The sequence below is a fragment of the Herpailurus yagouaroundi genome, unplaced genomic scaffold, assembly GCF_014898765.1.
Source record: "Herpailurus yagouaroundi ecotype Mexico unplaced genomic scaffold, PumYag 182, whole genome shotgun sequence".
Lineage (NCBI taxonomy): Eukaryota > Metazoa > Chordata > Mammalia > Carnivora > Felidae > Herpailurus > Herpailurus yagouaroundi.
Window position 1 is genome coordinate 57,562,619 of NW_024412413.1, and position 13,763 is coordinate 57,576,381.

At 40.9% G+C, this 13,763-nt stretch overlaps 1 protein-coding gene across 3 annotated transcripts in view; it reads left to right on the forward strand.

Annotated features, from left to right (window-relative positions):
- Positions 1-11,752, forward strand: part of LRIG3 (leucine rich repeats and immunoglobulin like domains 3) — a 50,018-nt gene extending 38,266 nt beyond the window's left edge. For 2 of the 3 annotated variants that reach the window (XM_040491550.1, XM_040491552.1), the window contains 7 exons: positions 2,183-2,503; positions 4,050-4,331; positions 5,308-5,760; positions 6,528-6,686; positions 8,486-8,629; positions 8,723-8,998; positions 10,226-11,752. In XM_040491550.1, the coding sequence (XP_040347484.1) occupies positions 2,183-2,503; positions 4,050-4,331; positions 5,308-5,760; positions 6,528-6,686; positions 8,486-8,629; positions 8,723-8,998; positions 10,226-10,470 (1,880 nt within the window). In that variant the 3' untranslated portion in view covers positions 10,471-11,752. The remainder of the gene's footprint in view (positions 1-2,182; positions 2,504-4,049; positions 4,332-5,307; positions 5,761-6,527; positions 6,687-8,485; positions 8,630-8,722; positions 8,999-10,225) is intronic. The other variant, XM_040491551.1, reaches the window with a different exon arrangement.
- Positions 11,753-13,763: the final 2,011 nt, after the last annotated feature.

Genomic DNA, 13,763 nt, shown 5'->3' on the forward strand with positions numbered 1-13,763 from the left:
TATTTATTTTGAGAAAGAGTGCAAGTGGGGGAGGGGCAGAGAGAAAGAGGGAGACACTGAATCTGAAGCAGACTCTAGGCTCTGAGCTGTCAGCACAGAGCCCGACGCAGGGCTCAAACTCATGAACTGTGAGATCATGACCTGAGCTGAAGTCAGATGCTTAACAGACTGGGCCATCCCTAATGGCGCCCCCTAAGCTTCTGTTCTCTTAATGAAGCTTCCGTGTCTGCTATCTATCGTGATGATTTTAATGTTACAGATGAGAGTTTTCCAAAATGTCATTGTTTTGACATCAGGGTGGTTTGATGGAAAGAGTAGGACATTGGATCTTGGGAGAATTGAAGGACAGGGGCAGCCCTCCTGCTTCCCTAAATCTCAATCTCTGTGTCCGTGAGGTGGGAACTCTGTGGACTTCCCTTCCCAACCGTGGGGTTGTTGAGAAGCTGAACTAACCCCTGTGTAAATGCTGTGTATTAAGAGTAGAAAGAGAAAAATTATCTGCTTATGATTGATGGGCCGTTAACAATTTTGCTCCCAGTGGGTAAAGCACTATAAGGAGTAGAAAGTTTGAATTTATTATAAATAAATGTAAGGTCCATTGTCATAGCATCTAAGAATCTCAGTGTCAGAAATCTCACACTTCACATTGCTAGTCAGCAGATCGGATCAAAACCCAGGTTCTCATCTCCCTGGTGCAGGCTTCTGTCTACCACACCACACTGCTGTTTACTATTCACCACCATGGAGACCTTTGTAAAAATAAATGTGCACATAGAACACGAAATCGACTTGTGCTTAAATTTTAGCGTGTGTGTTAAGATATTACAGAACCTAATTTTACATTGGCCTTTAAAAATTTATTTGAAACTGCTTTGCCTGCGATTGTTTAGTCAAGTACAAGAAAAATATATTTTTTTAGGTTGCAGCATTAAACAGTGCCAACGGTTTCTGGAAATAAAATGTCTGATGTAGCTTTTGGATCTAAATAAGCTTTTGGCACTCATCTAGAAGGGCCTGAGCCATGCCTTTCCCGTGGTGCTTATTTCACAGTTCTCTAGTCTCAAGATAGGAACACGATTACTTTGAGACGTACATATGGTGTCCTTAGATTTTTCTGTCACTCCTTCCATTGTGGATCTAAACATTGATATACCAGATGAGAATTTTAGAATAATTCCACGGAAGAAGAAACCATCCTGATTACACCATGGTATTGGAAGTGTGCAGCATTGGAGTTATCAGAACATTCCCGTGCCCCATTCACGCATGTGCAGACACAGAGGTATACATAATCATTCTCTCTCTCTCTCTCTCTCTCTCTCTCTCTCTCTCTCTCTCACTCACACACACATACACACACACACACACTCACACACACTCACGAGTTGTTTTTCTAGAGCACCCAAATAATACATTTCAGTATTTCTAAGCTGTTTTCCTTCTGGGTTTAGACCATCTCCAAGAAACTGCAGTTCAAGAAGGTAACTTTTCCAAAAAGTAACAGAGAACTAAAAATAGCTGTTTGGAATGAAAGAGTTGCTCAGCTCTAATTATAATGTAGCTCCAACAGTGTAGCACAGCGGCCTGATTGATTGTCCACCCGAAACCCCAGGCTGAAGCCAGGGTCTCACAGGAAGTTTGAAAGATGCTTTTTCTTTCACTGCAGGATTATCTTTTTCTGCTGTATCTAAAAATTACTGCTTTTTAATATGGGTTCTGTCTTTGGTAAATGGGGTGTTAATTGCTGTCTTTAGTGATAGTGATTTCTTAATTTCCCTGCTGCTTACTCATGGGTAACATGGAAAAAAATCGCACTTCCCCAAAACAAGTAGCATTTAAGTATGATCTCTGAGCCTGGAAGTTCCATAACTGATTTCTTCTTGTATCTGTATGAAAAAAGCATAAGGGGCCTAGGATAACCTATCTTCCAAAATAGCAGTCTCCTCTCAGTTAGTGACTGATAAATAAGTTTCAGTCTCTCTTTGAAGTGAACAAATTAGTTGATAAACACTCTCCCAAGCCATCATTTCAACACTAAGACTGTTAGTCCATCTGTGAAACATACACAAAGGGTAAAACCTAAGCCCTCATTTGTTTTGGGTTTCTTGGTATTAAAAAGTGAGTAGCTTTTGGACTCTCGAGCCTTAAAATCGTTTTGTTTTCTCCCCTCCATTTTGAACAGATGATTTTCCTAAACCCCAGATCACGGTTCAGCCAGAAACACAGTCGGCAATAAAAGGTTCCAATTTGAGTTTTATCTGCTCGGCTGCCAGCAGCAGTGATTCCCCGATGACTTTTGCTTGGAAAAAAGACAATGAACTACTGCATGATGCTGAAATGGAAAATTACGCACACCTGCGGGCCCAAGGCGGCGAGGTGATGGAGTACACCACCATTCTCCGGCTGCGCAGCGTGGAATTCACCAGCGAGGGGAGATATCAGTGTGTCATCTCCAATCACTTTGGCTCATCCTACTCTGTCAAAGCCAAGCTCACAGTAAATAGTATGTGGTCTGACTTTTCCTTTTGCATTTAAAGACGCCTTTTAGATTTGGTTTTCTCTTAATCCTGACCCTGTCTTCTGCTCAGAGTTTCCCACCTAACCCTTCCCTTCTCTGCCTCTCTGCAAAATTAAGAGTCTTGGCATCTATGCAAGCAGTTACTGTGTCGAGGACCCCATCGTGGTGGGTAACACAGGACTGAATCAGACACTCTTTGCTCTCCTGGGAGTTCACAATGTATTAGTCTTTTTTTTTTTTTTTTTTTTTTAATTTTTTGCAATGTTTATTTATTTTTGAAAGAGAGAGAGAGACACAGAGTGCGAGTGGGGGAGGGGCAGGGAGAGAGGGAGACACAGAATCTGAAGCAGGCTCCAGGCTCTAAGCTGTCAGCACAGAGCCCAATACAGGGCCTGAACTCACAAACCATGACATCATGGCCTGAGCCAAAGTTCGATGCTTAACTGAGCCACCCAGGCACCCCATTTTTTTTTCATTTTTAATTTTTGGAGAGTGTGCGTGCAAGCAGAGGAGGGGCAGAGGGAGAGAGAGAATCCCAAGCAGGCTCCATGCCGACCCTGATGTGGATCTCAATGCTATGACCCTGGGATCATGGCCTGAGCCAAAATCAAGAGTCAGACACTCAACCACCTGAGCCACTCAGACACCCCAACGATGTATTAGTCTGATGTGGGGAGGCCATGATGTATGCTGTTAGAGCACACCGCCTTTAATTCTGAGGTCTGGGTTGGAATCCTGCAACTCGTGCTTATAGCTGTGTAACCCTTAGCAAGTTACTTAACCTTTCTGTGCCTCCCATTTCCACATCTTCCCCCCCGCCCCACATCTTTCAATTAGGAATAATGGTACCTACCTTACAGAGAGGTGTGATCTTCATTAAATAAAATAATTGGTACAGAGAACTTAGCAGAATACCTAGCATATGGTGAGTGCTCACTAAAGGCAGTAAGTATTAGCTAGTGTTAGTAAAAATATGTAATTACTTTGTGTGGCTGGTATACATTTTTATGACTGGAGTCTTACCACTTTATCTTTAATCATTTGTACTTTCCATGGTAGGAGATTTTCTTGTATGATACATTAATGTATCCATTCTACAAATGATTGCTGAGGCCTGACACATACAACAATTTTGAGTTTAAAATTGTAGGACAAAACACATATCTAAAGTCATAGAATGTTGGAGCCAGGAGAGAGTGGTCAGCGTACAAAGAGATTAATTGATTTGCCCAAGATCTCACAGATGATTACTGAGGGAACTGAGAAGTATTTTGAAAATAGCAGAAAGACCTTCACTCTGAACATCAGGTGACCTGTGTTGTTTCAGCCTGACTTCATCATTTCTGTGTCTGTGTAACCTTGAGGGCACCTCTTCATCTCAGCTTTACATTCCTTATCTTGCAATCAGAAATAACACCAGCCTTAACTATGTCAGGGGCATTGGTAGGTATGTACTTAAAAAAAAACCAGAATGGAAATGAACCCCTAAAACTCCATAGCACTGATGCCCATATTCTTTATCTGATTTCAGTGCTTCCTTCCTTCACCAAGACCCCCATGGACCTTACCATCCGAGCCGGGGCAATGGCACGTCTGGAGTGTGCCGCCCTGGGGCATCCAGCCCCACAGATAGCCTGGCAGAAGGACGGGGGCACAGACTTCCCTGCTGCGAGGGAGAGACGCATGCATGTTATGCCTGAGGACGATGTGTTCTTTATTGTGGATGTGAAGATAGAGGACATCGGGGTTTATAGCTGCACAGCTCAGAACAGTGCAGGAAGCATTTCTGCAAATGCAACTCTGACTGTCCTAGGTAAGTGGCTGTTGTCAGGTTCCGTGATGTAAGTTAATCTTAAAGATAACTAGCTCCCCCAGAGGCCCTAAGTGTCCCAAGTTGTGAGGGTGAGAGGTAATCCATAAGACACTGCCTTCCCTTGGAGAGGGCGGATGGCTTCTTGAGAGCTCGACGTGGGGAGTGCATTACATCTTCTAGCCCGAGGCCAGTGAGATGAATCTGCTTCTTCTGTTCCGAGGGCAGGAGAAAAGTAAATGCTTTGAAGCTTCCCCTTTTTGGAGTCACCTTTTCCTCTGCCCTCCTCTTCCCATTGCCCAGTCTCTACCAATAATCCTAACACTATAAAAAATATTTAAGGAAAAAAAAAAACATGTGAGCAGATTGGGAAGGACCTGCTCTCTTTTCGTGGCCTGCCCTGCCATTCTGGAAATCAGGAGTTTGTCTTTTACCTTTTGCCTAAACGGCAGCTTTTTAAGCATTTGAATATGTTAATCATCTGTGTATCTTTGAAAGAGTTGAGCAAAGTAACCTATGAATACCAGAAAATAAAAATACTTTCATAATTTAAATATAGGTTTTTGGACATCTAGCACTAGAAAGTTTCCCTTTAAAACATTTAAACATTCTGAAATCTTTCCTCCATCAACACATCCCCCTGCTTAAAATTATTTTTATATATCTTCTGTTTCTAAGAAATGTCTAAAATGTTTCACATTGCCTTTCTTCCACAATTCCCAATCTTGCCAAGAGTGAGAGAGGCTGAGATTTGAAAAATAGTAAATATTATCCTTAACAGGTGTCACAATAAATGACAGCCAAATAATGAAATGAAATCCCAAATGTTGTATACACATTTAGGCTCTTAAAGAAGTGTACACATTAAGATGTGGAAGAATACATTGTTAGGTGCCAATTTTAGTAAATTGAACTAGTGGGTCTTATGATATGCAAAACCTAATTTCATTTAGATTAAAAGCATAACTTGTCATTTCAGAGACACCATCCTTTCTGCGGCCCCTGTTGGACCGAACTGTAACCAAGGGAGAAACGGCCGTCCTGCAGTGCATTGCTGGAGGTAGCCCTCCTCCCAGATTGAACTGGACCAAGGATGACAGCCCTTTGGTGGTCACCGAAAGGCACTTTTTTGCAGCAGGCAATCAGCTGCTGATCATTGTGGACTCTGATGTCAGCGATGCTGGGAAGTACACGTGTGAAATGTCTAATACCCTTGGCACTGAGAGAGGCAACGTGCGCCTCAGTGTGATCCCCACTCCCACCTGCGACTCCCCTCAGATGACCGCTTCGTCGTTAGACGACGACGGATGGGCCACCGTGGGCGTCGTGATCATAGCAGTGGTTTGCTGTGTGGTGGGCACGTCGCTCGTGTGGGTGGTCATCATATACCACACAAGGCGGAGGAACGAAGATTGCAGCATTACCAACACAGGTGTGTAAACAGAAGCTTGGCACAGCAGGCCGTCGTCATGTGTGTTTGTGGTCCCGTGGTAATTTTCGTCTAGAATGTGTGTCTCACATCCTGAGGCCATGGCAGAGGGGTGACTCACTTGTTGCAAGCTGCAGAAATATGGTTAGCTAAAAATAACACCTCAGCCCCAAAGAAAGCTGACGTTTAAAGATTAATCCTTTTTGTTAAAACCTCATCAGAATATCCTGTTGGCTGTGAGATACAGCCCAAATCACAGAGTAAAACAGACTCACTCTTTCACATGGTGGTGATGGAGAACAGGAGCAGCCCTTCAGCTGTGAGCTTTACACGCTGACGTAGTTCTTTGTCTTGTCATGTGCGTGCAGCCATCTGGGGAGGATCCTGTTATTAGTGGGAGGGGGCTGTCACTTGACTAATATGTGCAGACTCCTCTGCTGGTAAATATTAAGTTGGAAAAATGGCAGAAATCAAGCTTAATTCAAGAGCTTAGATACATCCCATGAAAATTCCTAAGCCTTTATTTTTTGAAATGAAATTTGGGAGGGGTATTCTGGAGAAGATCAGTAGAAAATGGGCTTGTGCTCGCCGAGCAGCAGACAGAAAGCCCTAATCTTCCTTACCTAAATACTATACAATCAAGATGGGTTTTCAGGAGTAGGTTTACTTGATTTGTACAGAAACCCAAACAGTATTTACTGTTCATCAAGGAAGGCTGTGGGGTATGTATGGTCATCCTGGGTTAACAGAGTGCTGTTGTTGGATTGTAGATGAGACCAACTTGCCAGCAGATATCCCTAGTTATTTGTCATCTCAGGGAACCTTAGCCGACAGGCAGGATGGGTACATCTCCTCAGAAAGTGGAAGCCACCACCAGTTCGTCACTTCTTCAGGAGGCGGATTTTTCTTACCGCAACACGACAGTAACGGTAAGTGTTTAAAATGAACACGGGCTATAGTTGTTTTGAAATAATTTGATGGAAGGCTGAAGTACAGTTCAAGAAATCGATACACTCATATATTCAGGAACTGGCCTAGCATCACTAGCAAAGCTTGAAATTAAATACTTTTATGCTGTTCTCTTAAATACTGGAAAAATCTTTGTTTCTGATAATAATAGAAGACCAATAGAAGAACTAAAGTTTAATTTCCCCATGCAACGCAGTATTTTCTTTACACCGTAAATGCTCTTTGGCCCTGAACGTTCTCCTTTTTTAAATGGCGTTAACTGGTTTCATGTATGGTCTTAAAAGTCAAATGAGAGGAATCAAATTCTGACTCTTTAAGAACTGTATGGTTTTGGGGCACCTGGGTGGCTCAGTCGGCTTCCAACTTCGGCTTCCAACTTCAGCTCAGGTCATGATCTCACAGTTCCTGGGTTTGAGCCCTGCATTGGGTTCTGTGGTGACAGCTCAGAGCTTGGAACCTGCTTTGGATTCTGTGTCTCCTCTCTCTCTGCTCCTTCCCCACTCACATTCTGTCTTTCTTTCAAAAATAAGCATTAAAAAAAGAACTGTGTGGTTTTAAGAATAACCATGGAGGCAGCATAAGACAAGCACGCAGGCTTGGTTCAAGACCCACTTCTGACACTTACTCCCTGTGTATCTTGGGCATTTCTATAGTACTTATTAGGTTGTTGTGAAATCAAAATGATACTGGAAAACTGCATAGTGCTCGGCACATAGTAAAGGGCTCAAAAAGTGAAAGCTATTGACATTCTTTTCAAACATTTTACCATCTTGTCCCACAAGCATTTATGGAATATCTGCTTTGTGGTGGACTCTGTAGTCAAGAGGGAAGATACTTGTTTTCAGTCTCATAGTATAGTCAGTGATGAGACAAAAATTTCAACAAATAATCACAAAGTGCTTGGCAAGGCAGTGGTGTAGAGATAGAAGATTTGCACACCCAAGTGGGCGTTCTGGTTGGGCTCATTTGGTTGCAAAGGGCAGAAGCCCAAGCTTGTTCAAATGTAGCAGGGTTTACCAGAGACATTTATGAAAGTTTAAAGCAACAGAACTGGAACGCAATAATGCTGTCACGTGGGTGCTGGGGCTGGAGATTGGTGCTGTCAGCAGCTCCAGAGGCCACCAGCATCACTGATCACATTCTGCACAGTCTCTTCTCTCGAAGACTGCCCGGTTCCTACTTCTCAGGCACGTGGCCTATCATGGCATCTCTCACCTGCACCGCATCTCTTGTCCTCCTTCTACTGTGGCCACTGCTAACTGGCATATCATTTCTGGGTTTTTTGGCTCAGATACTCACAGTAGGGATTTTTTTTTCTTTTTTGGCCGAGCTCATCTTTGAGCTGGGCATTCAGAGATCATTTGCTGAAGGCCCCTTCCTCATCCTGCTCACCTGTGACATTACGGAGGAAGGGGGCAGTGCTGATGCCATCATGTGTTTCAGACCATGGCTGCTTTAGGTGCTTTACGCAGACACAGATCAGTTTCTCTCGTAAGCCGGGCGGGGAGGCTCACTGAGGTGAACACGTCCGTATGATGGTTAATCAAGTACTCTTTCTGTAAGATGGCACGGATTTAGTTAGTTACTAATCCATAGGCCTCAGTAAATTTCCTGCTATAAATTTCTGCAATTTATTTCTTTTATATGTCATTCTATCCAAAATTTTTATCTCTAAATAATGGAAAATACCAAAAGTGGAGACAGTGTTGAAGGATACTTGAATCAAATTCATTTGGTGACCGAGATGTCTGTTTTAAAGGAACGTGCAATATCGACAATAGCAGTGAAGCCGATGTGGAAGTTTCCACGGATCCATTCCTTTGTCCCTTTTTGGGACCCTCAGGCCCTGTGTATTTGAAGGGGAATGTATGTGGCTCCGATCCTTTTGAAGCCTATCATACAGGTATGTGGTTTTCTTATCTGAGCTCTGTTTCCTGGAGAGATTTTCAGAAGCACTAACTCTGGCTCTTTCTGATAATGTCCCCAAATTCGAAAGGCTGTGGCCCAGACCTGAGAACAGCTTTAATGGACCACTGTGAGCCCAGTCACATAAAGAAAAAGGAGTGCTACCCATGTCCTTATCCTTCAGAAGAATCCTGTGAACAGAATGGCAGTGATGTAGGATGGCCTTCACATGTGAGGAAATTAATCAACTCCACTTACTCTCAGAATGAAGGACCCGGAATGAAAAGTTTGTGTCTAAACAAGTCCTCTTTAGATTTCAGTCTAAGTCCAGAGCCAGCATCAGTTGCTTCAAGTAATTCTTTCATGGGTGAGTTTATTAACTTAGTAGACCCCTCAACTCAGGACTCACATTGCATGTTGTATGTGGGAGAGCAGTGAGCGCCTCAGATGCCAAACTTGTGAAGAGTGTTTTGTCATTATTGTTGAAATGGTGTTGTCATGACATCCTGTGAGTTAGTACACGTGTTTCTAAAGGCGGAGTCAGCCACGGGGGATTTTCCTTGATTATATATGTAATCCGTAAGTAAGCCCTAGGAGCTTTCTGGTTAACACTGTGTGTGGCATCATCTAGAATACAAGAATTTGGGGAGTGACTTAGGAGCTCCATTTGTCAGCCATGTGGAAAAAGTGGTTTTGGGCTACAGCAGCTTTTGGGGTGGAGTTGTGCGCGCTGCATGATTGTGGTTTGGGCTGTCTGGTGGCGCTCACACTTGGACCATGGTCGGAGGGTGGACAGCGTCCCGCCTGGCAACATCTGCCCGTCTGCCAAGCTGGACTGCTTTGGCGGAGGAGCCCATCAGAGCCTTAAAGCCCAAGTTGGTGGTGGTAGACACTGGCTAGTGCCAAGACTCATTTGTGAGTTTTTTGGTCTAGTGCTTCAGACAGGCAACGGATAGAACTGAGGCCATCTTTTCACTGAGTGAGGATATGGGAAAATGAACCACAAATTATCTTGTTTTTAAAAAATGGAATTTTAAAACTGTTTACCAGCTTTTAAGAAATTTTGTTTTGTCACAGTGTAACTACTTATATTCCTTCTTTTAACAATGAAAATATCTTTTATATGACTATGACAAGAATTTGAGTCAAATAATATTTTGTTAGTGAAGAAGAAAGGGCAAGGCATAAGGATGATTTTGAGAGAAAGTTTCTGTATCTAGGCACAATTTACTTGTAACCAACAATCCAAATCTCCTTCATGGAAAATTGTGGACCCTTCAGTAACAAAGCTAGGATTTGGAAGAACTTATATTGGGGAACTTCATTGCACAGTGATTAATGTTACTGTAGGTTATGAAATGCAACGATTGGACATATGTGTTCATTCCTCAGCTCCGTTCCGTAAGTTCTCTCTCCATAACACAGATGCACATATACCTGAAACCATAAATGACTTGTACAAAACACTTATTTGTGCTCACTGGGTAAGATGCTCCTTCATTTAAAATGTGTTTTGATATCCATACTAGCCAAAGGACCCATATGTTAAGGGGTCTTTTTTGTTTTGTTTTGTTTGTTTTTTGTTTTCTTTCAGGAACGTTTGGAAAGCCTCTGAAGAGAGCTCACCTGGATGCTTTTTCAAGCTTTGGACAGCCATCAGATTGTCAGCCAAGAGCGTTTCACCTAAAAGCTCGTTCTTCTCCAGACTTGGACTCTGAGTCAGAGGAATATGGGAAAGAAAGGACAGATTTTCAGCAAGAAAATCACACGTGTACCTATCAACAGACCTTAGAAAACCATAGGACTCCAAATTTTCAGTCTTATGACTTGGACACCTAGACTGAGTAGGAGCAAAGAAGAGCTCTAACATACTACCTCAAGCAGACTTTTATTTAACAGAGAGAGAATCCTATGTTTTTAAATGGAGTTATGAATTTTAAAAGGATAAAATGTCTTATTTATACAGATGGACCAAAATTACAAAAAGTTATAAAAAATTTTATACTGGGAGTAACTTTCATATAAGGATACCTTTTTAAACTATTTTAACTTTGTTTTATGTGAAAAAAAATCTTAATGTAAATTAATGGTATGAATCCATGACTATTTTATGTATTTTTATAATGCCAGATTTCTTTTTATTGAAAATGAGTACTAAAACATTTTAATTAATACCTGTCTTGTACCTTTTTTGAATAGAGGTCACTTCATTTTATTTTGCACATTGCATTTAATAAAATGTGTCATTTTGATCCCAAGCCCCATCTATACAATTACAGTTTTTGTTGTTCTCAACACATTTTAGGCTTAATAATTTCATATTATCATGTCCAAATTGAAGGAAATTCTACTTAGCACATTAAAATATGAGCCAAAACTGACCATTCTGCCTATCACACAGAGTTGAGGTAATGCAAACTCAAATCAGATTAGTGTATATAAAAGCACATTGTAAACGAAAAAGAGTACAAAGATTTGAGGTATATTAATTTATTTCTAACTTTACAAACAAAGATTACAAACAACGAAAAAGAGCTACAAAGATTTGAGGTGTATTAATTTATTTCTAACTTTACAAACAAAGATTTGTTGGTATAGTCTGGTATAATATAGTGCAACCACCATTGCTTAAATCACTGCCCAAGCCATGTTTCTTTAATTATAATAATGCCCTATGTGGCCTGATGCCTTGTGCTTTTCCAAATAGTTTCACATTTACCATCCCTTTAATTATAACAAGAGCATGGTTTACTGCACATTTCTGTAGTTAAAGTGGCTATAACAGAGGTGATTTTCATTTACTGTTCCAGGTTATAGTGGGATGCTGATAGAAATCTTGGCTATTTTTTACTGATTTTGTGTTGGATGAGCAGTTCTTATAAAAAAGGTACTTTTAAGCTATTCTAAAGAATTAAAATATTTTCCTAATTTGGTTATCCTGCTTTTGGTAAAAACTGAGTATCAAATCTGTTACTTAAACTATTTAAAATATTTGTTTTAAATAGTATTTAAGTGAAAATGTCATTACATGGTGCATATATACACACAAAACATGAATATAGTCATCTTTAAAATTAAGTGACATTATTTCAATTACTTGAAATAAACTTAAGTCTACTAATTCAGGTGATGAAATTGGATTTTTTAAAGGCAATTCTTGTTTACGTCTATAGTTTAAAGACCAATCCTCTTGCCCAAGAATAGTTAAATATATATGGGAAGAGTTAATGCACAGCACATTAAGCTTTAAAATCCAACCTGATGAAGGTGTGAATTTATGCCATTTTCAGTCCTTTGAACTAAAGTGAAAGCAGTTGGTAGAAAAGCAGATTCTTCTCGGAGGATATGTTGGGGGGGGTGACGTTTTCCTGCTTAGGGAGTGTCCAGTTTTGTCGTCTGTGAGCCAGAAACGACCCCAGACTGTAGTAAGAGTTTCTTCCTTTAATGTAGACACCAGAGTCTAGGACAGGAAGTTGATCCTTCCTTGGACCACCAGTGACTACGTGCAGAGAAGTGATTTTGTATGCTTTGGCTTTATCATATTGCCAGACTTTCAAAATCTTATTAACTTGTCTTCATTATTGCCAGATGTGTTGCAAGCATTGATGGGGGCCTATTCAATGATTAAGAACTTCTTTTAAAGGATTTCATTTTTCCGGACTTAGCCACAAAGGTTTAAATCATTAACACTTGAAATTCAAAAATTATATTCATTCTACTTTAATATGATTTTTCCCTTTTACTCTGTGTGTATATATGGATTACAGATAATTTTAGCTGTGTGGAAAAACAGGAGCTCAATTTCTCTTTGACATTTGCAGGAAAAGAACGTATATAATCACAAAATGAATCTAGTAAGTATTAATATATCCTAGAATAATACAGACTTCAGAAAAAGATAAATACCAAATCATTTAGTTTATGAAAAATAATGCCTAAAATTTTTCAATGTAATCTTTCTGTGCTGATAAAGACTAATTCACATACAACATATCTTAATAGATGTTCACGCCACTTTCATAGTGTTTTCTTCATTACCAGTGCTAATGATAACATCGTTACTGTGTGTAAGCTCAACCTGTTTTTTAAGATATTCGGAGATACGGGGTGCCTGGGTGGCGCAGTCGGTTAAGTGTCCGACTTCAGCCAGGTCACGATCTCGCAGTCTGAGTTCGAGCCCCGCGTCGGGCTCTGGGCTGATGGCTCAGAGCCTGGAGCCTGTTTCCGATTCTGTGTCTCCCTCTCTCTCTGCCCCTCGCCCGTTCATGCTCTGTCTCTCTCTGTCCCAAAAATAAATAAATGTTGAAAAAAAAAATTAAAAAAAAAAAAAAAGAACCCAGAACAGGATCTGGCTCATTGTAGATGTTTAATAAATATCTAGAAAAAAAAAAATAAATAAGATATTCGGAGATAAAGGTTATATAATTGTGGCAGGCAACATTAAAAAAATTTTTTTAATGTTTATTTTTGTGAGAGACCGAGTACGAGCAGTGGAGGAGCAGAGAGAGAAGGAGACCCAGAATCCGAAGCAGGCTCCAGGCCCTGAGCTGTCAGCACAGAGCCTGACTCGGGGCTCAAACCCAGAAACCGTGAGATCATGACCTGAGCCAAAGTCGGACACTTACCCGACAGCCACCCCGGTGCCCCAGCAATATTTTGTAATGTCTAGTCTGTGGAACGTTTACAACTCACTTTCACAGTCCTCTTAACAGAAGCCAGAAATTACTTCTCAGAATAAAGCCAATGGTACTATTTTTAAAAACTTGATGTCAAAAAGGAAAGTGAATTGCTATTTGTACACACCTGAAGGGTGTTAGTCCTTTTGATTTAATGTGATAGGAAGTAATTTATAACCAACATTACAATAGATGTGCTACAGGGGTATTTTTCAAGAAGGAGAACCAAATGTCACCACAGAGAGCCTGCTGTGTGCCTCCCACTCTCGGAATCTGCAGTGGTTGGACTTGTGTAATAGGATAATTTAGAACTCACTATTTTTTAAGACGGCATTCCATGAACACATTGAATAGCTCAGCGTCCTGCCAAAAAAACTATTAGAGTCTTCAAAGAGGGGTACGGTTTCTTCATGAATTGAATTATTTCAATATTTGAGAAATATCCAGTTACCAGAG